The sequence below is a fragment of the Bos mutus genome, chromosome 5 (assembly GCF_027580195.1).
Source record: "Bos mutus isolate GX-2022 chromosome 5, NWIPB_WYAK_1.1, whole genome shotgun sequence".
In the NCBI taxonomy this organism is placed as follows: domain Eukaryota; kingdom Metazoa; phylum Chordata; class Mammalia; order Artiodactyla; family Bovidae; genus Bos; species Bos mutus.
Window position 1 is genome coordinate 80,467,856 of NC_091621.1, and position 24,716 is coordinate 80,492,571.

A 24,716-nucleotide genomic window follows, 5' to 3' on the forward strand; every position below is an offset into this window, starting at 1 on the left:
TGAAGAGCACACACACTGTAGCTAGAAAGTGGCCCCTGCTCTCTGAAACTAGAGGAAAACCCTCACAGCAACAAAGACCCAGCATAGCCAGATAAATTAATATCAAAGGCTTCCCAAGTAGTGCTAGCAGTAAAGAATCTGCCTGCCAGTGCAGGAGACATCAGAGACTCAGGTTCAGTCCTTAGGTTGGGAGGATCCCCTGGAGGAGGGCACAGCAACCCACTCTAGGATTCTTGCCTGGAGAATCCTATGGACAGAGGAATTTGGCAGGCTACAGTCCATAGCGTCACATGGAGTCAGACATGACTAAAGTGACTTAGCACGCATGCATGTATAAAAAAAGAAATGCACACACAATCCTCACAGGATTATAAACAAAGAACAGATGGGAGTAAAGAAGGCCTTAGTGTATGACACCAGTTCAGAGTAAGAAACCATAAAATAGGACAAGCTCTTGGAGACCTAGAGATAATAATTACTTACCATTCATGTGTGTTTGTGTGTGTGTGTTTTATTCTCAGATTTTTTTGTTATCTGAAAGAAACGATGTGTTCATTTGGAGGAGTAACAGGAATGACTGAAGCTAGAGAAATTATCTTCTACTCCATGGCCACACTTGAGGGATAAGGCTGACTGTTTCAGGGTCCAGGAGGTGGGGCAGCCCAGAAAAGCAGTAAGACTTGGGCCAAGTGCCTGGAGCCACAGTCAGGAAGGGAAGAGCCCAGGCAACCAGCCAGCACCAGGACCATCTGGGCCTGGCAGGAGCCCTGGTTCATTGCCCACTTGGTCACAGCAGTAAACTAGATGAAGTATGCCTAGGGCCCTTCAGGAAGCGCATCAGCTGTTAGAATATCCCTAGTGGTACAGACATGACTGAAGCGACTTAGCAGCAGCAGCAGCAGCGGTATAGAACCCAGTTTCAGAACCTCACTCCCTTCAGAGCATCTGATAGACATACCTCACCCCAGTTCAGGTCAGTGTCTAGGAGGATGGTTCTCAGTAATTCCTTTTATCTTATCAGAATTTTACTTGCATTTTATCTGATAACCTTTCCCTCACAAATGTGATTTTAAACACCTGAACATTTGGGTACTAGGAGATATTTCTTTTCTTGGTAACTGGGTACCTCCTGCATCAAAAAAAAAAAAAAAAAAAACAACTAAGGATTTCTCATAAAACTGAGCTCAGAGCACTGGCTTCTTCACCTTCTTTTCTGTCCCAAACATGCAAAAAGAAAGTAATAGGCGAGGAAAGGAGGCTGTGAGTGATATAAGGCCAGTGACGTGGTGTGAGGCTGTGATGCAAGCTGGTGAGAGCCTGTATGTGGTGCGAGGCTGCGAGGTTGTGTAGGAGTCAGTCCTGGAGAAGCCTGCATTGAAGAGGGGATGGAGGACCAAGATGGTAGAAACAGAATGGGTTGGGCCGGGGGGTAGATGGGAGTACTGAGTAAAATTCCTGTCTGGGACCCAGAACTGCTGGAACTAGACCCCTTCTCTGGAAATTGCCTATAGCAGCCACGGCTTTTTGAGCATGTTATGTTTTAAGTAAGGAAAAGAAGATCCAAGAGGAGGGTGGTAAAATGGTAACTACTTGATACTTTCTCCTGCTGATTCATCCCCAGGGGCCCTTGACACAACCTTACAAAGACCTCTGAATAGACTAACTTAAAAGCATGTCTTTTGGGAAACACCAAATGTCACATGTATAAAATCACAGTCTCTGGGAAGTCGGCACTGATTTTTGGTGGTTTTAAGATGTAATTTGCCCCACAAGTGACCAATAAAATTAATCCCAGGGATAAATACAGCAAGTTGCCAATAGTTCTTCGGATTGTATATCCTCTGAAGGCAGAGGCTACCTCTAGGATTCTCACTGAATATGCAGTTCTTAAAGCAGACCCTTACAAAATGTTTACTAAGCGAACATTGTCTTTTCCTATTCAGAAACAACCAGTCTTTATAAAAATCCCTGTGAGTGTGTACAACTTTTTAATATTGTTCCATGTAAGCACCAGGAAGAAAGAGACCGGAACCAACCTCATGAGATCTTCACTCAGCAGCAACACAGCCTCTATAAAAAAAGGCTAAATGTAAATTCTAGGACTGACAAAATACAATAACTGAAAAGAAGATTCACTGGATTGTCTTGACACATACTGGAAGACAGATCACAGGGGAGAAAACGAGTTGGTGAAGCTGAATACATTACCAAAAAAATTTTATTGTCTTTTGGCCGCACCATACAGCACATGGGATCTTCATTCCTCAACCAGGGATCAAATCCATGCTCCCTGCAGTGGAAGTGCAGAGTCTTAGCCACTGGACCACCAGGCAAATCCCAAGCTGAATACATATGGATATAAATTTCTAATCTGAAGAACAGGGGAGAAAAGATTTTTCATATATTGAACACTAGGCAATAAAAGCTGAAAAATAAATGCAGAAAATCCTACAGTTGCTCCAATTTTCTGCCTAGGTATGGCTTTCAAAGTTCAATGCAGGGAGAGAGAACTGAGGTGGAGTTCAGTAGACTCCTTGAGTTGAGGAGACAAAAGCTTAGAGAGTGACAAGGGCAAGGGAACTAAAATTCATAGCACAGAGTCACAGAGCAAAGAAAGCTGCATCAAGAGAGAGCTCTGGAGATACACATAGGGTCTCCGTAGAGTCATAAGTGGAGGATGGCTCATTGCATGCCTATTAGAAACCTGCTCAAGCCTGAGGAAAAGACTCACATGAAAGGACTTAGAAGGACAATTCTGAGCTCACCAGAACCAGGCATAGTCCCTATTATCATCTGTTACAGTGGGAAACATAATGCATGGAGTAATAGGTTGAGGATTCAGGAGAGTTTTGCTTCAATAGTGCAATAAAATTGGTTGTAATATAAATATTGCTCTGGTTCCACCTAAAAATACATAAAGAAAGGAAAGATCAGAAAGGATCCAACTCTTACTAAGTAATTGAATAGCATCCCAAAACTAAGCACAATAACATTTGAAGTTATACAAAAGTATCCAGCAACTAACAAGGTAAAATTCACAGTATCTGGCATCCAATTAAAAATTACATTAAAAGTGAAAGATACAGAAAAGAATCCTGAAAGTGGTCAGAGCTTTTAAAATTTCAAGCACACAAAGAAGCAAAAAAAAAATCATTAAAAAATCAATCATAATTAACCTGGAAGATACAATGATGACAGAATTAGTAAGTAAGAATACTAAGATAGTTTCACTGCCTTCCATACGACGGAAAAAATCAAAGAAATATTGAGCAAGTCAAGTAGGGACAGGAAAGATATTTTTCAAGAAGTAAAACTTTTCATGATGAAAACCCTAATATCTGAGATGAAAAACACAAATGGAAAAGACGAACAGCAGATTAGAAATTACAGAAGAAAAGACTGGTGAACTTGAAAACAGGAACAGAAACTACCCAAATGAAATGATATCATCAACTCAATGGACGTGAGTTTGAGCAAATTCAGGGAGAGAGTGAAGCCTGATGTGAACCCTGATGTGCGCTGCAGTCCATGGGGTCGCAAAGAGTAGGTAGGACACGACTGAGCAACTGAACAACAACAAAATATGAAACACTGAGAAAAAAAACTCAGTAAAAAATTATCAGTGGCCTTAGGAAAACTTCAAATGGCTCAGCATACATGAAATTGGAGACTCCCAAGGACAGAAGGCAGGAAGGACAGGAAAAAAAAAAGTAATAATGACCAAAACTTGACCAAAATTAATAGAAAACTATAATCCTAGTTTCCAAAAGCTCAATGAACATCAAGAACAAAAACAAGAAATATACAAAGGCCGAGAAAATTCAGCCATAAGCAAATGGCTTAACACCAGTGATGAGATCTCCACTTTGGCAGCAAGTTGATTGGTGATTAGGTGATCCTAGTTTCTAGATTTTTCCCTCTGTGTTTTCAGAACCAGCATCACTGCACCGCCCCCTCCCCACCCACCCCAGAGGTAAACTGTCCAGAATTGCCTCCCATTCGAGCTTCCATGCCGGGTGTCCAGGGGTTCTCTCCTCTGTGTTCATGAGGCATCAACATGAGACAGTGCCTTCTCTTCAGTGGTCTGTGTCCTGGCTCCCAGGGCCCTTCTCTTCCTCAGACTTCTAAATGCTGGCAAACCCAAGCCCCTTCCCTGTGCAACGCTAGCCCAAGGGGCAGGGGCTGCTTCCTATTATTCCCACCTCTGTGATGTCACAGTGTTTTCTTTTTGCCTGTTTAACCAATTCCTTCTGTTAAATACTGTTTAAACAACAGAGAAAGATGACTGCATCTTGTTGGGTAAAAGAATAAACATTTATGTGTATGCTTATATATTTTTACTTTATTCTTGTTGCTCACACTAATGTAATCTTAAGGAAAGACTTTGCCAGTCTTTTCACTATGGTATTCAGAGCATCAGAACCATTCCCGGTACATAAGTGGATAAATACATGAAATTTTTACAAGTTGGATGTTTGCTATAAGAGGTTATAGAATCCAATTCAAAATAAGACTGCAAAGTGGAGTTAGAGACAATTTAAGTTGGGCCAGGAAGTTAATTTTTACAAAGATTTAACCATTTAACAGTTCATTTTACAAAGATTTATTGAGCATCTACTATGTATCAGACACTATAGCAGAAACATTTTTTGATCATTGTATAGAATTTCAAAGATGTCTAAAAGAGTGTATATGTAAGCTAAGTAGCCAGAGTTGAAACAGGTTGATTATTGAGCTGTTCTCTCGGTTTCAAATCTACCCCCTTTAGTCTCAGCTTTGCAATTTGGGGCTTTGCCAGGTGGGTGACCAATAGATTCTGCCACCGGGTCATAAGAAGCTAGACAGTGAACAAGGGACTTGCTTCCTTCTGTTCTACTTCCTGTTTCTGTCAACATCACCTTAATAATAGCCCTCCACTTTGTAAGTAGCAATTGATTCCCAGTAGGTTCCAGTGACTCCCAAGAGCAGCCTCCTTATTCTCCCTCTGGAAATCCCAGTTTCAGCTGCCTGGCCTGCTGTCCTTAAATATCTGAGTCCCAGCTCCATGGATTTGCCCAACTATTTTATTTCTTTTTACTTTTTATTGGAGTATAGTTGTTTTACACCACTGCATCAGTTTCTGCTGTACAGCAAAATGAATCAGCTATACATATACATACATCCCTTCTTTTTTGGATTTACGTCACATTTAGGTCACCACAAAGCGCTGAGTAGAGTTCCCCGTGCTATATAGTTGGTTCTTGTTATCTATTATTGGTTATTAGTTATATTAGTTATCCATTTTATACATAGTTAATAGTGTATATGTGTCAATCCCAGTCTCCCAATCCATTCCCATCCTCCTCTTTCTGCCTTGGTATCCATACGTTTGTTCTCTGTCTTTGTCTCTATTTCTGTTTTGTAAATAAGATCATCTATACCTATTTTTCTAGAACCCACATACATGTGTTAATATATGGTATTTCTTTTTCTCTTTCTGAATTTATCCCACTACTGGGCATACACCCAGAAAGTCAAAGTCTCTCAGTCATGTCTGGCCCTTTGGTACCCCCATGGACTATACAGTCCGTGGGATTCTCCAGGCCAGAATACTGGAGTGAGTAGCCATTCCTTCTCCAGGGGATCTTCCTGACCCAGGAATCGAACTGGTGTCTCCTGCATTGCAGGCGGATTCTTTACCAGCTGAGCTACCAGGGAAGCCCCACACCCAGAGTAAACCATAATTCAAAAAGATACATGTTCACTGCAGCACAATTTACAACAGCCAGGACATGGAAACAAACTAAATATCCATCAACAGAGCAATGGATAGAGAAGATGTGGTACATACATACAGTGGGGTTTTACTCAGCCATAAAAAAGAATAAAACCGCGTCATTTGTAAAGACGTGGATGGGCCTATAGACTGCCATACAGAATAAACTATTTTTTTTTCCAGCTGAGTTATTTCCTGAATTCCTGAGGCAACAGCACCAGTTAGGCTGTGCCCCTCTTCTGGGAGGTCTGTTTATTTACCAGTGGTGGGAACTTTTCTCCAAATTTCTTATCCCAGTAACCTAACTCCTCAGATGTCTGGCTCAAATTCTCCCTCCAGCTTTTCAATTCCATGAATTTCAACTCTTCTCTTTGTCGCCACCACCCTGAAGGAGGTAACTACTTCCTGCAATTACTACCTCTGTGGTATTTTCCTTTGGAATTTTATAGCATAAAGACATACTTATAAATGACACCAATTCTTTTTGAATCAGATTGTGCTTCATGACCCAGGTAATCACGATGGTGTGATCACTGACCTAGAGCCAGACATCCTGGAATGTGAAGTCAAGTGGGCCTTAGAAAGCATCACTACGAACAAAGCTAGTGGAGGTGATGGAATTCCAGTTGAGCTATTTCAAATCCTGAAAGACGATGCTGTGAAAGTGCTGCACTCAATATGCCAGCAAATTTGGAAAACTCAGCAGTGGCCACAGGACTGGAAAAGGTCAGTTTTCATTCCAATCCCAAGAAAGGCAATGCCAAAGAATGCTCAAACTACCACACAATTGCACTCATTTCACATGCTAGCAAAGTAATACTCAAAATTCTCCAAGCCAGGCTTCAGCAATATGTGAACCGTGAACTTCCTGATGTTCAAGCTGGTTTTAGGAGAGGCAGAGGAACCAGAGATCAAATTGCCAACATCCACTGGATCATGGAAAAAGCAAGAGAGTTCCAGAAAAGCATCTATTTCTGCTTTTTTGACTATGCCAAAGCCTTTGACTGTGTGGATCACAATAAACTGTGGAAAATTCTGAAAGAGATGGGAATACCAGACCACCTGATCTGCCTCTTGAGAAATTTGTATGCAGGTCAGGAAGCAACAGTTAGAACTGGACATGGAACAACAGACTGATTCCAAATAGGAAAAGGGTACGTCAAGGCTGTATATTGTCACCCTGTTTATTTAACTTATATGCAGAGTACATCATGAGAAACGCTGGACTGGAAGAAACACAAGTTGGAATTAAGATTGCTGGGAGAAATATCAATAACCTTAGATATGCAGATGACACCACCCTTATGGCAGAAAGTGAAGAGGAACTCAAAAGCCTCTTGATGAAAGTGAAAGTGGAGAGTGAAAAAGTTGGCTTAAAGCTCAACATTCAGAAAACGAAGATCATGGCATCCAGTCCAACCACTTCATGGGAAATAGATGGGGAAACAGTGGAAACAGTGTCAGACCTTATTTTTCTGGGCTCCAAAATCACTGCAGATGGTGATTGCAGCCATGAAATTAAAAGACGCTTACTCCTTGGAAGGGAAGTTATGACCAACCTAGATAGCATATTCAAAAGCAGAGACATTACTTTGCCAACAAAGGTCCGTCTAGTCAAGGCTATGATTTTTCCTGTGGTCATGTATGGATGTGAGAGTTGGACTGTGAAGAAGGCTGAGCGCCGAAGAATTGATGCTTTTGAACTGTGGTGTTGGAGAAGACTCTTGAGAGTCCCTTGGACTGCAAGGAGATCCAACCAGTCCATTCTGAAGGAGATCAGCCCTGGGATTTCTTTGGAAGGAATGATGCTGAGGCTGAAACTCCAGTACTTTGGCCACCTCATGTGAAGTGTTGACTCATTGGAAAACACTCTGATGCTGGGAGGGATTGGGGGCAAGAGGAGAAGGGGACGACAGATGAGATGGCTGGATGGCATCACTGAGTCGATGGACGTTGAGTCTGGGTGAACTCTGGGAGTTGGTGATGGACAGGGATGCCTGGCGTGCTGTGATTCATGGGGTCGCAAAGAGTCGGACACGACTGAGCGACTAAACTGAACTGAACTGATGCTATACTACACACAGGTTATTTTAACTTTCCTATCCTAATTTCTTTTGTCTTATCTCTACATTTTCAGATATTTTCCATAAGGGCTAAGTTATAAATGTGCATCAGGCAACTTCCTGGTGGTCCAACGGTTAGGACTCTCTGCTCCCACTGTAGGGGGAAGATGGGTTCAATCCCAGTCAGGGGATTAAGGTCCTGCATTCCATGTGGTATGTCAAAAAACTTTTAACTAAAAACATTTAAAAATAAACAAATAATTAAAAAATAAATACATGTGCATCCATGCTTATGAAATGGGAAGATATACAATAATTATTATTCTAATGTTTGTCTCACTTTGTCTGAGGGACAGTGCTTTGGGGGAACTGAGAAATGGAAAACAAGAGGCTCTCTTATTCCTCATGATTTGGGGAAAATTAACCTCTAGGAAGCTAATCCTCCTATAATATCCAACTCACAGGTTACTGTAGCTCTCTAACAAGGCATTTATATGGCGGCACTTCATAATCACAAATGCGGGGTATAAGTTTGTTTCTACTGCTGGGATCAACTGGACTTGATGGCAGAAGAAAATGTGATGAAATAAGAGGGGTGGAAGGAAGAGAAACAACTGAAGAAAGTAATCTAGAGCAGCTTTTACCCACTCAGAACTTCACTAAGTTCTGAGTGGGTAAGTTCACTAAGTGGGCCTCTGTTTTTCCCATTCCACTCAACCGTGATCCCCACTCTTCACGCCAAAGGTCCCTTTTGCCAATGAGACACAAGCCATTTATTAACATACAGCAAATACTGTTTATTGCAGACTTTCCAGCTGACTCATGTGAAAAAGGCACTATGAAAATTAATGAATCTAGATAATCTCTCTAAATGGGTTTATGTTAAAATATACAACATTCTTACATAACATCTGTTTTATATATGTGAAATAATATAACATTTAATGACAAAAATCATGTTTCCAAAAATAACTTTGTTGAAGGTTAGGTCTCTTTCTTTTCTCTACCTAGAATCTTTCACAGGATCAAAATATGTGTAGATTATTTCTTAATACCAGAAAAACTTGACATGGATAAACACATAAGATGGCCCCAGTTTACTTTTAACTACTTGTATCAATATTCAGAACTGGGGCCTTCATTAAGCAAAATACTGTAACACACACCAATGCAGGCTATTTCCTGTGACAGTCTTTGAATGTATGTGACCTCTTTTACACTTGTGCTTTCTTAATATATAAGAACATAGTATAGATAATAAGTAGAGTATAAACTAAATCAAAATACAAGCTATACAAGGAATTGTGAGCAACAGAGCCGTGACAAATAAAATGTCTCAGGAATGTTCTAAAGGTTTCTATTTGTATGTCCAAGGCCTTGTTGTACTTTACAGTTCATTAAATGTTTCAAATTTTTTTAAACTGTTGGCATTAAGAACTTTAAATAAATCTAAATAATCTATATGTCTAAGAAGAGACCTAAGTAAGCAGAGACTAGCCTAAAGCAAGCTACACCCTGGATGATACACAACACAGTCACAGGCAAACCTAAAAATATTTAGATTTTGAATCATGGGCATATCTATCTTTTTGCTTTGCTGCAATAAATAAATTCACCACTGTCAAAAATATCTGCTTATGCATTGAGACTGAGATGAAATAATTAATCCAGTAAAGGAAACCTCACCTTGGTCGAATATGCAAAATATTTCCCAAGGTCAAAACTTCTGCTTAAAATTTTTAATTTTAATAAAAATAATGGGCCCAGAAGAAAGTCCTCTGCTTACTTAGGTTTGCATTGTTTCTTTATGGCGATAAATTCTGTATACCAAGAAAGAAGAATCTGACATTCCTTTCATGGCTTCTTAAAACAAAGCATGGTGGACACATGCCAAGAATGATGGAATTTTGAAACTAATTAGTGATGCTTCCCTCATCAAAAGACTCCACTCCTGAGTCGCTTGCAGCAGCACTGATTTTTTCCTGTCGTCTTCGCATGATTTCTTGCAACTCAGAGCTGCCACTGTTATCCTGAAAAACAAACATGGTTCAGACAAGATCGTTAGTGGTCTGTGAGGCTACAGATCACGTAAGGAAATGGCTCAGGCTAAAAGTTCTTTGTGTTTTTCTTCTCACGTCTCTTGGCGGGGAACTGAAGGCTGCCCTTCACGTAAGTGATGGTTTGGACTCCACTAACCTCACTTTTTCACTGGTAGTGTCTAAAGACCATTCATTCACCATGCTTTCACTTGAACATGTTAAAGGTAAATCAGTAATGCATGTGGAATGCTTTAGATTCCCTGGGAGAAAGAAGAGGTTGTATAAGCACAAAAAGATGCTAACTTATCAAAGAATGCTCTTTAGGTCAAGCAAGATATTCATCTATCTGCTGTAGGGGATTCTAAATCAGGCCCAAAGACTGGGCTCAGAAAACACCAAGTTTCCTCACACCAAAAGGTTCTGACCATCTGACATCTTGTTGGTTCTTGTCCTTTTGAAGTCTGACCTACAACCCCTATGCACCCACTATAATCCCCTCTCATCTACAGAAGTCTCTGGCGACACAGGTGAGTAAACAATGAACGAGATACAAGAGAAGGGCATGATGGGAAGGTGCCTGGGGAAGATGCAGAACCTTAGGTAACAAGTCTCTGCCTCCACTCACATCCAGAGGAAGAGGAACAAGAGGCCAGGAGGACATGGGCAGTCAGGGAAAACGATAGCAATAGGGAGGCAGGACTGAAGGAATTCAGAAGTGTTAGGATTATGGAACTTACTTAACCTTTAACATTCTCAATAAAAACAGAATGCATAATGGCAACTAAACAGCCTGAGGAAAGATATAATCCTGACTCATATTCAACAGACAGAAAGCCTAATATAGAACCAAGAAAGATCAATGTGGTAGGAAAAAATTTCAAGGGAAATATTTCTCCTGACTGAGAATGGTTATAGGGTTGCATGCACGAGGCTATTTTAGTTCATTATTTAACTGTTGAATTTACACAATATACCTGCTTGAGATAATTGTGTATTGATTTCACACCAAAGCCTAATCCTTTCATCTGAATCGGAGTTTAATTTTCATGAAAGCTATTAAGAGCTGTGAGATGTAACAGTTAGAAACTACTACCCTTACATAGCCCATGTTAAGCAGAGAAGGATATTGGAAGCTTAAGTATATCCAATCTAGAAAAAATTTATTCTCCTGCTTTCACAGAAACAACTATAACTAAGGAATAAATAAATAAAAATAACTAATATTTTCTCTCTGATTGTTTATATGTATAAGCAGGTCTAGGCTTATCTGATAGCTCAGTTGGTAAAGAATCTGCCTGCAATGCAGGAGACCTGGGTTTGATCCCTGGGTTGGAAGATCAGCTGGAGAAGAGATAGACTACCCACTCCAGTATTCCTGGGCTTCCCTTGTGGCTCTGCTGGTAAACAATCTGCTTGCAATGTGGGAGACCTGGGTTTGATCTCTGGGTTGGGAAGATCCCCTGGAGAAGGGAAAGGCTACCCACTCCAGTATTCTGGCCTGGAGAATTCCATGAACAGTATAGTCCATGGGACTCTAAAGAGTTGGACACAACTGAGCAACCTTCAGTTCACTAAGCAGGCCTAAGGCATACAGCCACAGTTTTAACACTTTATAACCTCGAACCTGGGTTTCCCTGGTGGCTCAGTGGTAAAGAATCTGCCTGCCAATATAGGAGATGCAGGTTTGATCCCTGGGTTGGGAAGATCCTCTGAAGAAGCAAAGGGCAATCGACTCCAGTATTTTGCCCTGGAAATCCCATGGACAGAGGAGCCTGGTGGGCTGCAGTCCATGGGGTCACAGAAGAGTCAGAGACAACTTAGCAACTAAACAACAGCAATCTCTAACTTGCTAGAATCTACAAACTAAATGTTAAGGACAAGCAAAAATTTTCTGGCCTCTTAGGTCATTTATTCACTTGAAGTAAATGAGTAAATAAAATTCCTATAGGAGTAGTTAGCACATACAAAATTAAAGCATTAGGCTTTTTATTAGACATCCCAAAATACATGAAGTTCAAGCTTCATTTTGCAGGCACACTTAAAATAAATTAATCTCCCTAAAAGTGGTCACTGATGACTCCAGTAACAGATTATTAAACCTGATTCAAGTTGAATTCAGCTCTGTATGAAAGGCAAAGAGAGTGACCAATATGGACACAAACATTATTTCCAGAGCTTTCAAACTGCAGTCCACCCTCATGACTAATACAGAAAAACACCATCTTGGGTTGATAAGTCATACCTCCAATGCAGCTTTCTGAACAGTGATTTGGCTAAAGACTCTGGCCCCTTCCGGGCAGACGGTTCTCAGTTCATCTTTATTGAGAGAGAAAAGCTGTGCACCATTTAATACTCCAAGACTATTAACAGTCCTGAGAAAACAAAAGAAAGAAAAGAAAAAAACAGAGCATTAAAAATACTGTTTGAACTTGTGGTGGCCAAGGGGCAGGGACGAACTGAGAGTCTGGCGTTGGCAGATGCAAACTATTACAGATAGGATGGATAAGCAACAAAGTCCTACTGTAGAGCACAGGGACTATATTCAGCATCCTGGGGTAAACCGTAGTGGAAAAGAATATAAAAAAGAACGTACACAGATGCATAGCTAAGCCACTTTGCTTATAGCAGAAATTAACACAACACTGTAGATCAACTATATTTATATAAAAATAAATTATACATACATACATACATACAAACTGTCTAGAAAAAACAAAAGGAAAATTTCTGGTCCTCTACAATCTCTCTTCTCCAGGTGTTCTATACACTGCAAATCATAAATGGTACTAGAGTGCTTAGGGGAATGACAGGGGGCTAGCTTGGTAATGACCTTGAGGTCATTATCACTAAAAAAAAAGATCACTAACCATAAACTATCAAAAAAGCACTATCTGGGTTTATTATTCTTATTATGTAGCAGCAATTCCTTGAAATGTGGTGTTTTGTAGAAGGAACAGATAACTTTCTAGCAGTTGGGCAACTGACTAACCAGCGTGCCTCATTCTTTTCAGTCATAGGTGAGTCCCATGTGTCAGGTTCTCTTGAATACGTATTGTTCAAAGAGTTCAAATACACATGTTCAAATATGTGTACCAAATATACACAAAATATTTACAATTTTTTAGTAGAAAAATAGAAACTTCCCTATGGAGTTCTGAAAGGAAAAGCTCTATTAGGTTATAACCCATGATAAGTAATGTCAGCTATTTTTTTATTTGCTTGGGACCTACATGCTGCAGCGGGAGGAAAGTTTCTGCTTTGTGTCCTCTGTGGCCTGGGGAGTCTAGGTTAGGACCACAGTCTACATGTGTGACCTTCTGAAGGATAAAGACAGCTGCCAACAGATTGCTTTAGAAGCCAAAGATGAACAGACACCACCATCTAGAAAATGAGGTGCTAACAAAAGACAGTTATTTCCAGTTCTTGCAATTTGTTTTTTAGCTATAAATGGCTAGAGTCATTTCCTAAGTATAATGGATACAGCTTGGGTTCTCACATTTTCTAGGAATCACTTGTGCATCTTAGTGATCAAATTGAAAACACTGCATGTTTTACGCACAGAACTGTAAAGGATTCCCAGAGAGACTTACACAGGGTTGAAGCCCTTTGACTGCAACCATGTCTTCACTTCCTCTGGGGTGGAGTCATAAGTGATATTGACAACTGGCACATTCTGCCGTGGCACGTGGAATTTCTTCTGGGCGGCGCTCCGACCAATGGTCAGTCTGTGGATAAGTTCATCCTGCACTTCCTCCATCTGAGATTTCCTCCCTAGATACCAACACAGAGGAGGTTATTTTATTTTTTAAAGCTCCAACAACTCACTCTCTCTAGAACTCCAATGCCAACAATCTTATGACCCCAGCAGGGCTGACGATCTAGTATTCCTCCTATCTTCCCTTTCATTCTCACCAAGCATACACTTCATAATCAATTATTAAAATCACTCCCTATTTCTTCTCTGTCTTCATTGTATTCATTTGGCAAGACCCCCACCCTTGTTAAATCTCACTTTTGTATTCTGTGCTACACCTGCACAGCGAATAGAAGCCAACAGTGCTCAGTGAGCTCATGTTAAGTTCATGATCATGAACCTCCACTGGGCGGTTAATGCTCCCTGATAATCATACTACATTTCCCGAGGCCAGTGGTTTTCAACTGGGTGGGGGATTTTGACTCCAGGGGACATCTGGCAACAGCCAGAGACATTTGGAAGATGTCACAAATGGGGGTCAAGAAAGAAGGAAGCTATAATCATGCAGTGAGTAGAAGCCTGACATAACAAGACAGGCTGCAATGCACGCAGGTCAGTCTCCTATAGCAGAGAATTACACAGCCTCAAACGTCCACAGGGCTCAAGGTGAGAAATCCCACCCTGGACCATACAATTGCCTGCTGTTAGACAAACATTTCCTATGTTCTTCCTTCTGTGAACCTCCCAACACCCAGTTTCCAATCCTCACCCTGAGCTGATGATCTCATTTTCATCATTTCTGAGTAAAATAAAGAAGTTAAACTTAGATCCCTAAGTTTCCTCAGCAGCTCTCCCCGCTAAGATTCCCTAGTAGCTCTCCTCACCACCAGCACTTTTCCTGTACACTCTGCCAGCTGTCCTTCTATTACACTATAGACAAGTGACTCCTCAGTCCTCAGGCAACCCCTCTACAAGTGCACTAGACGCTACGTCCTCTATTTAAATCCTCTGACAGTAATTTCCCCCTGCTTCTTCCATGTTATCAATTTTCCTCTGACTGAATCATTTCAACCAATTACAAACATGCTATTATTTTGTTACTTCTCTCACATTTAAATAAGTTCCTTTTTTATTAAGATTTTTAAGTGGACCATTTTTAAAGTCGTTACTGAACTTGCTGCAATATTGCTTCTGCTTTTATGTTTTGGTTTTGTGGCCGTGAGGCATATGGGATCTTGGTTAGCTTCCTGAGTGAGGATCAAACCTGCACCCCCTGCATTGGAAAGTGAAGTCTTAACCACCAGACTGCCAGGGAAATCTCTAAATAAGCCCTTTATTAACCCCATGTCCCCTCTCAGCTACTGCCCATTTCTCTGCTCCTCTTTTAGCAAAACTAAAAAACCTGTCCAGACTAGCCTACTGAAACTCCTATTCTTCAGTTTCCTCTTAAATTCACTGGAATTAGGCTATTGGTGCATCTCTCCACATCATTTTGCTAAAATCCAGTGGTTGATTCCCAATGATTTACTTATGTCATCCATCAGCAACATTTGAAGAAGGCAATTCCTCCTTGAAACACCTTCTTATGGCCTTCAGGACACACACACGCTCTGATTTTCCTGTCTCACAGGCCTCAGTATCCTATTCTCGGAATTGTTTCATCTCCCTAACTCTCCAGGGCTCAGTCCTTAGATCTCTTTTCTTGATGCACTCTCTGCATCAATGATCACTGCAGGTGGTCTCATGGCTTTAAACACCATTTAAAAGCTGGTGACTACCCAAATTATTTCTGCAGTCCAGGTTGGTCCTCAGAACTCTAGACTCATATTATACCAACTCTCTACTTGATATATTCATTTGGATGTCTACTAGATATCTCAAATGTAACATGTCTACACTGGAATGACTCATCTTTTCCTGAAGCTTGCTTTCATGCTAGTTAGTTAGGAATTCTATTTTTCCAGTGCCTCCAGCAAAATACCACTGAAGTATGCCGGATTCCCCTTTGCCTTCAATTACATCCAATCCACTGGCAAAACTTGTTGGTCCTACCATAGAAGATGCCACACATCCAACCACTTCACTCCATCTTTTTTCTGTTGCCAAGCTTGGTCTGATCCACCAGCCTGTTCACAGATCTCTCTGCCGCTTCTCTCCATGACCCCACCCTTTTTTCCTCATTCTTTTCTCAATACAACAGCTAAGTTGATCCTTTTAAAATCTGAGTCAGAGACATACACATACATGTTTGTAGTATATCACCTTCAAGGATTAAGTACAAAGAACTGATACAGTAATCCAATTTAACTAACTTGGCAAGTGACAATGACTTAGTCACTAAGGGAGCTTTTGTGACCACTCTTCTGATTCTTTTTTTCAGGGAGAGTATTTCAGAAAGTATTTGGTGTCCCTGAGAAATAAGTGAAACTGTGAAATAATAAGATAGTGTTATTTTAGCCTAATTTTTTTTTAATTCCTCAAGTACCCAGGAAAGCTTTTGAAGAAAAAAGAAGTCAAAAGAAAGAGAAATAAGTGAAAGGAAGAGAGAGAAGGAGGGAGGATGAGAGGCTAGAGAGAGAGGGAATATTACCAATGGTTACATTTAGCTAATACACAGCATGCATTTTATTAGTTAACTCTTTTAAATCACTACGATTTAGTCACACTGCCATACAACAGAGGAGAACATCTCAAAGAAATAATAAAAAAAAGTATCACCACACTAAAAGATTTATTTCCTTATCTGTTGACTTAGCCATCTCCAGTCTAAAGTACAACCTCTTTCCAGGGAATATAAAAACCTCTTGTGATGTGTTCCTGGCTTTGGTTTCCACTTGCAATGTTCTAGTACATAACAACACACTAGACTACCTTTACACCTCTCTAAAACAAGACTTCTTATATTACTAAAGATTAAACTCAAATAAAAGGAGTAACATTTTAAAGGAAGCAGAAGACATGCAAAACAATTAAAGTATTGATCTCTTCAAAAGTGAGAAGAGGAGAGCCTTTTTGAAAACTATGATGAATAGAACTGAATAGCTTATATGACAAAGAAAACAATAGAAAGGGGAAGATTAGAGATCTCTTCAAGAAAATTAGAGATATCAAGGGAACATTTCATGCAAAGATGGGCACAATTAAGGACAGAAGTGGTATGGACCTAACAGAAGCAGAAGATATTAAGAAGAGGTGGCAAGAACACACAGAAGAACTATACAAAAAAGATCTTCATGACCCAGATAATCGCAATGGTGTGATCACTCCCCTAGAGCCAGACATGCTGCAGTGAGAAGTCAAATGGGCTTTAGGAAGCATCACTACGAACAAAGCTAGTGTCCATCACCTAGCTGGAGGTGATGGAATTCCAGCTGAGCTATTTCAAATCCTGAAAGATGATGCTGTGAAAGTGTGCACCCAATATGCCAGCAAATTTGGAAAACTCAACAATGGCCACAGGACTGGAAAAGATCAGTTCTCATTCCAGTCTCAAAGAAAGGCACTGCCAAAGAATGTTCCAACTACCACACAATTGTACTCATCTCACACACTAGCAAAGTAATGCTCAAAATTCTCCAAGCTAGGCTTCAACAGTAAGTGAACAGGGAAATTCTAGATGTTCAAGCTGGATTTAGAAAAGAAAGAGGAATCAGAGATCAAACTGCCAACATCCACTGGATCATAGAAAAAGCAAGAGAATTCCAGAAAAACATCTACTTCTGTTTCATTGATTACGCTAAAGCCTTTGACTGTGTGGATCACAACAAACTGTGGAAAACTCTTAAAGAGATGGGAATACCAGACCACTTTACCTGCCTCCTGAGAAATCTGTATGCAGGTCAACAGTTAGAACTGAACATGGAACAATGGACTGGTTCCAAATCGGGAAAGGAGTACATCAAGGTTGTATACTGTCACCCTGTTTATTTAATTTATATGCAGAGTACATCACACAAAATGCTGGGCTGGAAGAAGCACAAGCTGGAATCAAGATTCCCAGGAGAAATATCAATAATCTCAGATATGCAGATGACACCACCTTTATGGCAGAAAGCAAAAAGGAACTAAAGAACCTCTTGATGAAAGTGAAAGAGGAGAGTGAAAAAGTTGGCTTAAAACTCAACATTCAAAAAACTAATATCATGGCATCTGGTCCTATTACTTTATGGAAAATAGATAGGGAAACAATGGAAACAGTGTCAGACTTTGTTTTCTTGGGCTCCAAAATCACTGCAGATGGTGAGTGCAGCCAATGAAATTAAAAGACACTTGCTCCTTGGAAGAAAAGCTATGACCAACCTAGATAGCATATTAAAAAGCAGAGACATTACTTTGCCAACAAAGGCCTGTATAGTCAAAGCTATGAATTTTCCAGTAGTCACATATGGATGTGAGAGTTGGACCATAAAGAAAAATAAGTGCCAAAGAATAGATGCTTTTAAATTGTGATGCTGGATAAGACTCTTGAGAATCGCTTGGATGGCAAGGAAAACCAACCAGTCAATCCTAAAGAAAATCAACCCTGGATATTCATTGGAAGGATTGACCCTGAAGCTGAAGCTCCAATACTTCGGCCATCTGATGCCAGGTACTGACTCATTAGAAATGACCCTGATGCTGGGAAAGATTGAAGGCAGGAGGAGAAGGGGATGACAGAAGATAAGATGGTTGGCTGGCATTACCAACTCAAGGGGACATGAGATTGTGCAAGCTCCGGAAGTTGGTAATGGGCAGCAAAGCCTAGTGTGCTGCACTCCATGGGGTCACAAAGAGTCAGACATGACTGAGGGACTGAACTGAACTGAACTGAGCTCATATGACCCAAGGATCCAGCAGCTGGTTTGAATCAATGGACCTGTTGCCTTTTTTTTCTTGTCCATGGCTATCTGGTAACATTTTTATGGGTGAATATTCAAATTACAGCTCCTTCAAATTTATTCTTATCAGAAGTCTTATCAGGCTTATCAGAGACCATATGCAGAGAACATAGGTAGCACAAAATGTATATTTGAAAGAAACCAGGCTACCAATAAAGAAATGTGTCTGTTTGCTTCGAAAAGACTGTTGAGAAGCCCCAACATTCATTCAGAAGAAATGTTCTCCAAAAAGTACTCACAAAGATAAAAAATGATCAAGAGAATATTTGTTTTACCCAAAGGATTATCTTTATTTACTGACAAACTATTTTTTGAGCTATCTCTAAAAGGAACGTTATATAAGTGAATGTAGAATGTTACTAGTTTAAGAAAACAGGTACAAGTGTTAATTTGGGGAGAGATGTTTATGTTTTACATACCAATGTCACCCTTTTACTTATGAAAAACAGACTTAAAAATGATGAGTCACAATTATCAGGAGAGTTCTCTATCTTTAAAGAATTCTACCCATGCCTCTTTCCCATCAGGTTATTCTTAGTTTCTTAGACTAGGACAAAGAACAAATTGTCCCAGCCCACAGACTGTTCCAAAATTGGGCCTGGATGCCTATGAACCCTGATCCCAGGCCTGGAAAAAAGTGCCACCATGTCAAAGATTACTGCACTGACGTATCAGAGAAGGGAGATATTATAAACTGGTGCTAAGAATGAAGAAACTCTCTGACAGCAATATTTTCCTTAGGGAAATCAACAAAAACATTTATAGAACTTTCTCATCTCAAAACTGTGTCTTTACTGTCTGAAAAAAAAAGAAAAGCAACCTTATAAAAAAACACACAGAAATGTAGCCAGTTTAAAATTTAGTAGCCAATTATACACACACTCTCAACCACACATGTGTGCAGACATAGTTGTTTTTGCTGCACAGAAAACGTTCATCGTTTTTCCATTAGTTTCTTTGGTAAGGTCAAGATATGGATAAGAAGGTAATTTAAAATTTAATGTACTTCAGTTAAGAAAGTAATGTATAAAAGTAGGTTTGTGCTTATTGTATTTAACCAGAACTTCTAGAACAATTAGACAGTAATAGTTTCACTGTCTTCTTTTAAAAAAACTCTTAATTTATCAAGAAGGACCACAACTGAATAGATGGGGCTATGATTTACCAAGATGAAAACCTGAATCTCATGTATCCCATCCAGTTATAAAGTGAATAGTTCAAGACATGTATTTGGATGCCAGAGACGAGATTTCACACGAAGATGAATTTTCGAGTTACTCCAACAGTATAAACAATAATGAAAGTAAAGAAAATAGAGTGATCATCTACAGTAAAAGTATGTTTATATGAGAAAAGAACAGAATTCAGAACTAATTATATTAAGCTAGTGTGATTTTGTGTGTGTGTGTGTGTGTGTGTGTGTGTGTGTGTGTATACACCATATATGTGACAGGGACAGAGTAAAGGGATGAAAGAAAGTGAAAGTGTTAGTCCAACTCTTTGTGACTCCACGGACTGTGGCCCGTCAGGTTCCGAAGTCCTAGGAATGCTCCAGGTAAGAATACTGAAGTGGGTAGCCATTTCCTTCTCTAGGGTATCTTCCCTACCCAGTTGTCAAACCTGGGCTTCCCACATTGCAGGCTTTACCATCTGAGCCACCAGGGAAGCCAAATAGGTGATTAAATAGTTAATCCCACTAGAGGATTGTAAGTAAAAACTATGGGAGACCCCTGTAAGTTAATGATTACTCAGGAAAGTAGCTTTGCTTAACCACAAAACCAAGCAGACATGCTTAGCAACAAAACCATGCAACAGAAGCACGAGACATGTCCCAAAACAATAAAACAATGGTGGCATGGGACCCACATCCTGCCAGCGAGCTCAGTAAATCAGTGATCACGCATACATAAACAATAATTTGTGGACCTAGTTTTACGAGGCAGGGACAAGAAAACTCCCCTGCCCGACCCGGAAGAGGAGCTGATAATGGAAGCATGACGTCCACTCAACAAAGACAAAGAAGTTCTTTTTCCCCTCCTGATGTTTCCTTTGATTATAAAACTGTAGCCCAGTAAGTTCTTGGGGCAGGGTATCTCTCGTCCACCAGTTCATACCTCACAAGTGTCCTATTCTAATAGATCACTTTTTATCTGTCTCTGTGCCTCTAGCTGAATTCTTTTTCTGCACTGAGACATAGAGGACTATGGTACTAGAGCTCTTCGGAGCCCCTGAACCAACACCCAACAGTTTCAGATATATATTTAGGCTTCCCTGGTGGCTCAGATGGTAAAGAATCTGTCTGCAATCTGGGAGACCTGGGTTTGATCCCTGGGTCAGGAAGATCCCCTGGAGAAGGAACTGGCAACCCAATCCAGTATTCTTGCCTGAGAAATGCCATGGACAGAGGAGTCTGGTGGGCTAGAGTCAGATATTATGGGTTTACAATGAGTCAGATATTAAAGTATAGAGAAAATGATTACATTGTTGAAGGTCTCATGGCCAGCAAGTGATGTTTCACTATACAGACTCAAGCCTGTCTGGCTTCAGAGTCTGCATTCAGCCACCACAATATATTGGAATATGTGTAGAAATACACACATTAGAGAATAAAGAGGACTTCGTGTTTCTTAGAATTACTTGGAGGATGAGAAATGAGATATAAGGGACTTTGCAATCAGTGAAGCACCATGCAAGTATAAAGGACTATTAAATACATTTAATAATATTTATTACCAGCAGAGGGGCTTCCCTAGTGGCTCAGTGGTAAGGAATCCCTGCAATGTAGGAGCTGCAGGAGACGCACGTTCAATCCCTGGGTCAGGAAGATTCCCTGGAGGAGGGCATGGCAGCTCACTTCAGTATTCTTGCCTGGAGAATTCCATGGACAGAGGAGCCTGGCGGGCTACAGTCCACAGAGTCGGACATGACTGAAGTGACTTAGCATACACCAGCAGAAACAACACTCAAAACTTTTTACCTAGTAGTGCTTTTAATTCACAGGAGAAACTGAGTATTTTTGCCTCCCGGGGAAACTTACGGTCCACAGGAACTTGTTTTTGTCGCTGGCTGTCTCGCACAATACTGCCACCACTGTCGCTGGAGCTGCTGTTTTGACGGGTTATGTTTGCCGGGAGCTTTGACACAGGAATAGGTGCTGGAGTGGAAGGTGGGAGGGGAACAGGGACAGGAGCTGGTGTTGGAGGAGGTGACGGGGCAGAAGGAATGTCGGTTGCTCTTGGGCCATACTCCATCCTTTGTTTCTACAAAGAAACAAATAATTCATTCAGAATTGTGAAGATATAAACCTAGGCTAGGAAAATAAATCATATTTTGGATGTTGTTGGCTATGTATTTGTAAACTTACTTGCAGATCCACAGCAAATTTGTGGGTGTGTTAATGTACACACATGCACACATATAACCCTCCAATCCTACATGATGCAGCAATTATTAAAAATTACTTTTAAATATTCTACACATTTGTTCAGAATCAAAATGTAAATTCAGCAGTCAAAAGTGTATACTAATAGCAAACAGGAGTACTAATGACAGTAATAAATGACAAGAAAACTAAATTTGAACCAGGAATCATACAACAGCAGGGTAGGCGAAAGATTTCTGGTATCAACAATATAAGGCATTAGTTACTCCTTATTTTAAATGTATGTTTTATTCAAAAGTGTTTAATTCTGTTATTTCCAAGTAATTTTCTAAAAAGAGGGACAATATTTCAATAGGTAAAAGGACTATGCTTTAAAATAAACAATTTTAAAATACTGTTAATTTTTTCAAACCATAACCTTTTGGCCATCATCTTAAAGCTAATTTGTTAAATTTCTTGTTAAAAATAGGAATGTGGTGAGGGTCGTGAGATAATCTTTAAGTGTTTATGACTACATCTCAAAGCATATTATTAGAAAAAAAAGGTCACGTGGGGATTTGCATTTTAAAAGGTAGATGTGACAGAATATATAACTTTCAGTTATTTTTAAATGATTTAGGCTATTATAAAATAATATTTATATATCTATTCCCTATTAAACTAAAAACAATACTTAAAGCTTTAAACAAAACCTGTATTAGAATAAGTTCCAAATTCTCAAAAGGCAATTTTTTGGATCTGCTCAAAGCCACACAGCAATGACTTATAATTTAGGTAAAGTTTAGATACAGTACTGGCACAATTCTAATTATTCTCAAATTCAGGATTAGCCGATAAAATGCAAAAAGCAAGCCTTTTGGTAATCTGGTTCTTTGTCTAGAACAGTTTTTTAATTTCTAAATTGGCCCAAATATAAGGCAGTGTTGATTTTAAAAGAGGCCTTCCCAATTTCCACAGAGATCAAAAATATCAACACACACCACACACATTCATCACTCTTTCTTAAGAAACAACACACCATCCTCAGAGGCACCGTCACCGCAAATGAGTAACACCTGTGGAAACCAGACGGGGACGCAGCACCGGTTCACTGCTGTCTCTTTAAAAGCTTCCATTCACCCACCGTGGGTAGGGGAGGCAGGAGGGTTATGAGCCAAGGATGGGAGAAGAACTGAGAGCAAAGTTTATCCTGCTGCTGTTTCTTGGAGGGGGATGGGAATGAGGAGGAGTTAAATTCACAGAGCAAGCCATGGAGTCAGATGGGAGAGAAACAGACTCCTCCACATCCAAGGCCTGGAAACATTTCTAATATTCGATAATCGAGTACATTATTATTATCATCTACAAAACAACGTTCCTATATTTGGGCCAATAAAATATTTCGAGCAATCAAAATACAGCAAACATCACAGACAAGTAACACTTAGCACACACCAATGTCATCTGATTAATGTATATACAGTGTTCCCTTAAACGTCGTCGGCACACGATTTCATCAAAGGTTAGTGAATTCTCATGTTAGGATTTCAAAAGTGTCAGCATTTAAATGATTGCTTTTAATGCTTAAACAAACCAAAAATTGCTATCAGCTTCTGCATCCCATGATATGATTCATATTTTTCTGCTTTCAAAAAAACAAGAACAGCTCGTGTTTTGCTAGCCATCAAATAATACTGTGAACAATTGAATACCTGTGTTATTGTCACACTCAAGCCTGCACACAGGCTCGCCAAATTTTCTGTGCCTCATTTCAATCATCTGTCATTGCTACATAATACAACTTTATCAGTATAACCTATCACAGGCTTAAAATATATATATATTATATATATATATTTTATATATATATATAATATGCAGAGAAACCAAAGGAAAATGTTTCATGAATTAGGTTGTAAATTTTATTTACTTGCATATTTCCCCCTTTCTGTGGTCCTCCTACCTGGCTCATGCTTCCAACCCCTGAAATAAAAAAGGGATGCGGCAGGGAGTGCCTTCCTTAAATCACTGCAACCTGTTCGGAAACGAAGGTGGCTTTTCCATGGAAATGGCTAAGTCATCCTCCATGGGAAGGAAAGAGAATCAGGCCTGACTCGTGAAATCACTTTTCTCTCTCTGTGCCCCCATCCTCTCCACTGTCGTCTACTTACCACCCAGTCACTGCTCTTCCCCTGCTTCCCCTAACTGTTTCTTGGTTACTTCTGGTTGGAAGTAGAGAGCTGATGGCCCATCAACTTAATGGAAAGTCTTAGAGAGTAGAACTCTACCCCGAACTTTCTTCTCCTGAACCAAGCGTGCTGAGTCTCTAAACCCAAAAAGAAATCTTGGCCAACTATTCCCATTTTGCCTGGGACCCTCCCAGTGTTAGCACTGAAAGTCCCACATCCCTTCAGAGCCCTCAGTAGTGAGCAGAGAGGGATGACGGGTCATCTCGCTGTGGCCCTACTTCTCTCCCATCATCGGCACTTCCTAACTCTTGTCTTTTATCTCCCACAAATATATTTCAAGTTGCACTTAAAACAAAATCTCTCTTAGGTTTTTTTCTCTTTCTCTGAAAGTCAGAATTGCTAGATTCCATGGAACACGTTGGCTTCCCTTCCCGGATGGTGGTAGTGGTAAAGAACCTGCCTGCCACTGCAGGAGAGGTAAGAGACTTGAGTTTGGTTCCTGGGTCGGGAAGATCCCCTGGAGTAGGAAATGGCAACCCACTCCAGTATTCTTGCCTAGAAATATTCCATGAGGAGACTGGCAGACTACAGTCCATGGGGCCACAAAGAGTTGGACACATGATTGAGTGACTGAGCATACATGGAACATGCACTTTCTGTTGATAATTAAGTCTAGTGAGTCACTTTTCTGTAGTCACTAAAGCTAAGTAGAAATTCTCAAGGGTTAAAGAAAGAGAT

The 24,716-nt window shown here is 40.2% G+C and overlaps 1 protein-coding gene across 6 annotated transcripts in view; it reads right to left on the minus strand.

Annotated features, from left to right (window-relative positions):
• Positions 1-8,862: 8,862 nt before the first annotated feature.
• EPS8 (EGFR pathway substrate 8, signaling adaptor) overlaps positions 8,863-24,716 on the minus strand; it is a 196,986-nt gene continuing 181,132 nt past the window's right edge. For all 6 annotated transcript variants that reach the window (XM_070371150.1, XM_070371146.1, XM_070371147.1 and 3 more), the window contains 4 exons: positions 21,466-21,688; positions 13,448-13,628; positions 12,100-12,229; positions 8,863-9,848 (listed from right to left, as the gene is read on the minus strand). In XM_070371150.1, the coding sequence (XP_070227251.1) occupies positions 9,732-9,848; positions 12,100-12,229; positions 13,448-13,628; positions 21,466-21,688 (651 nt within the window). In that variant the 3' untranslated portion in view covers positions 8,863-9,731. The remainder of the gene's footprint in view (positions 9,849-12,099; positions 12,230-13,447; positions 13,629-21,465; positions 21,689-24,716) is intronic.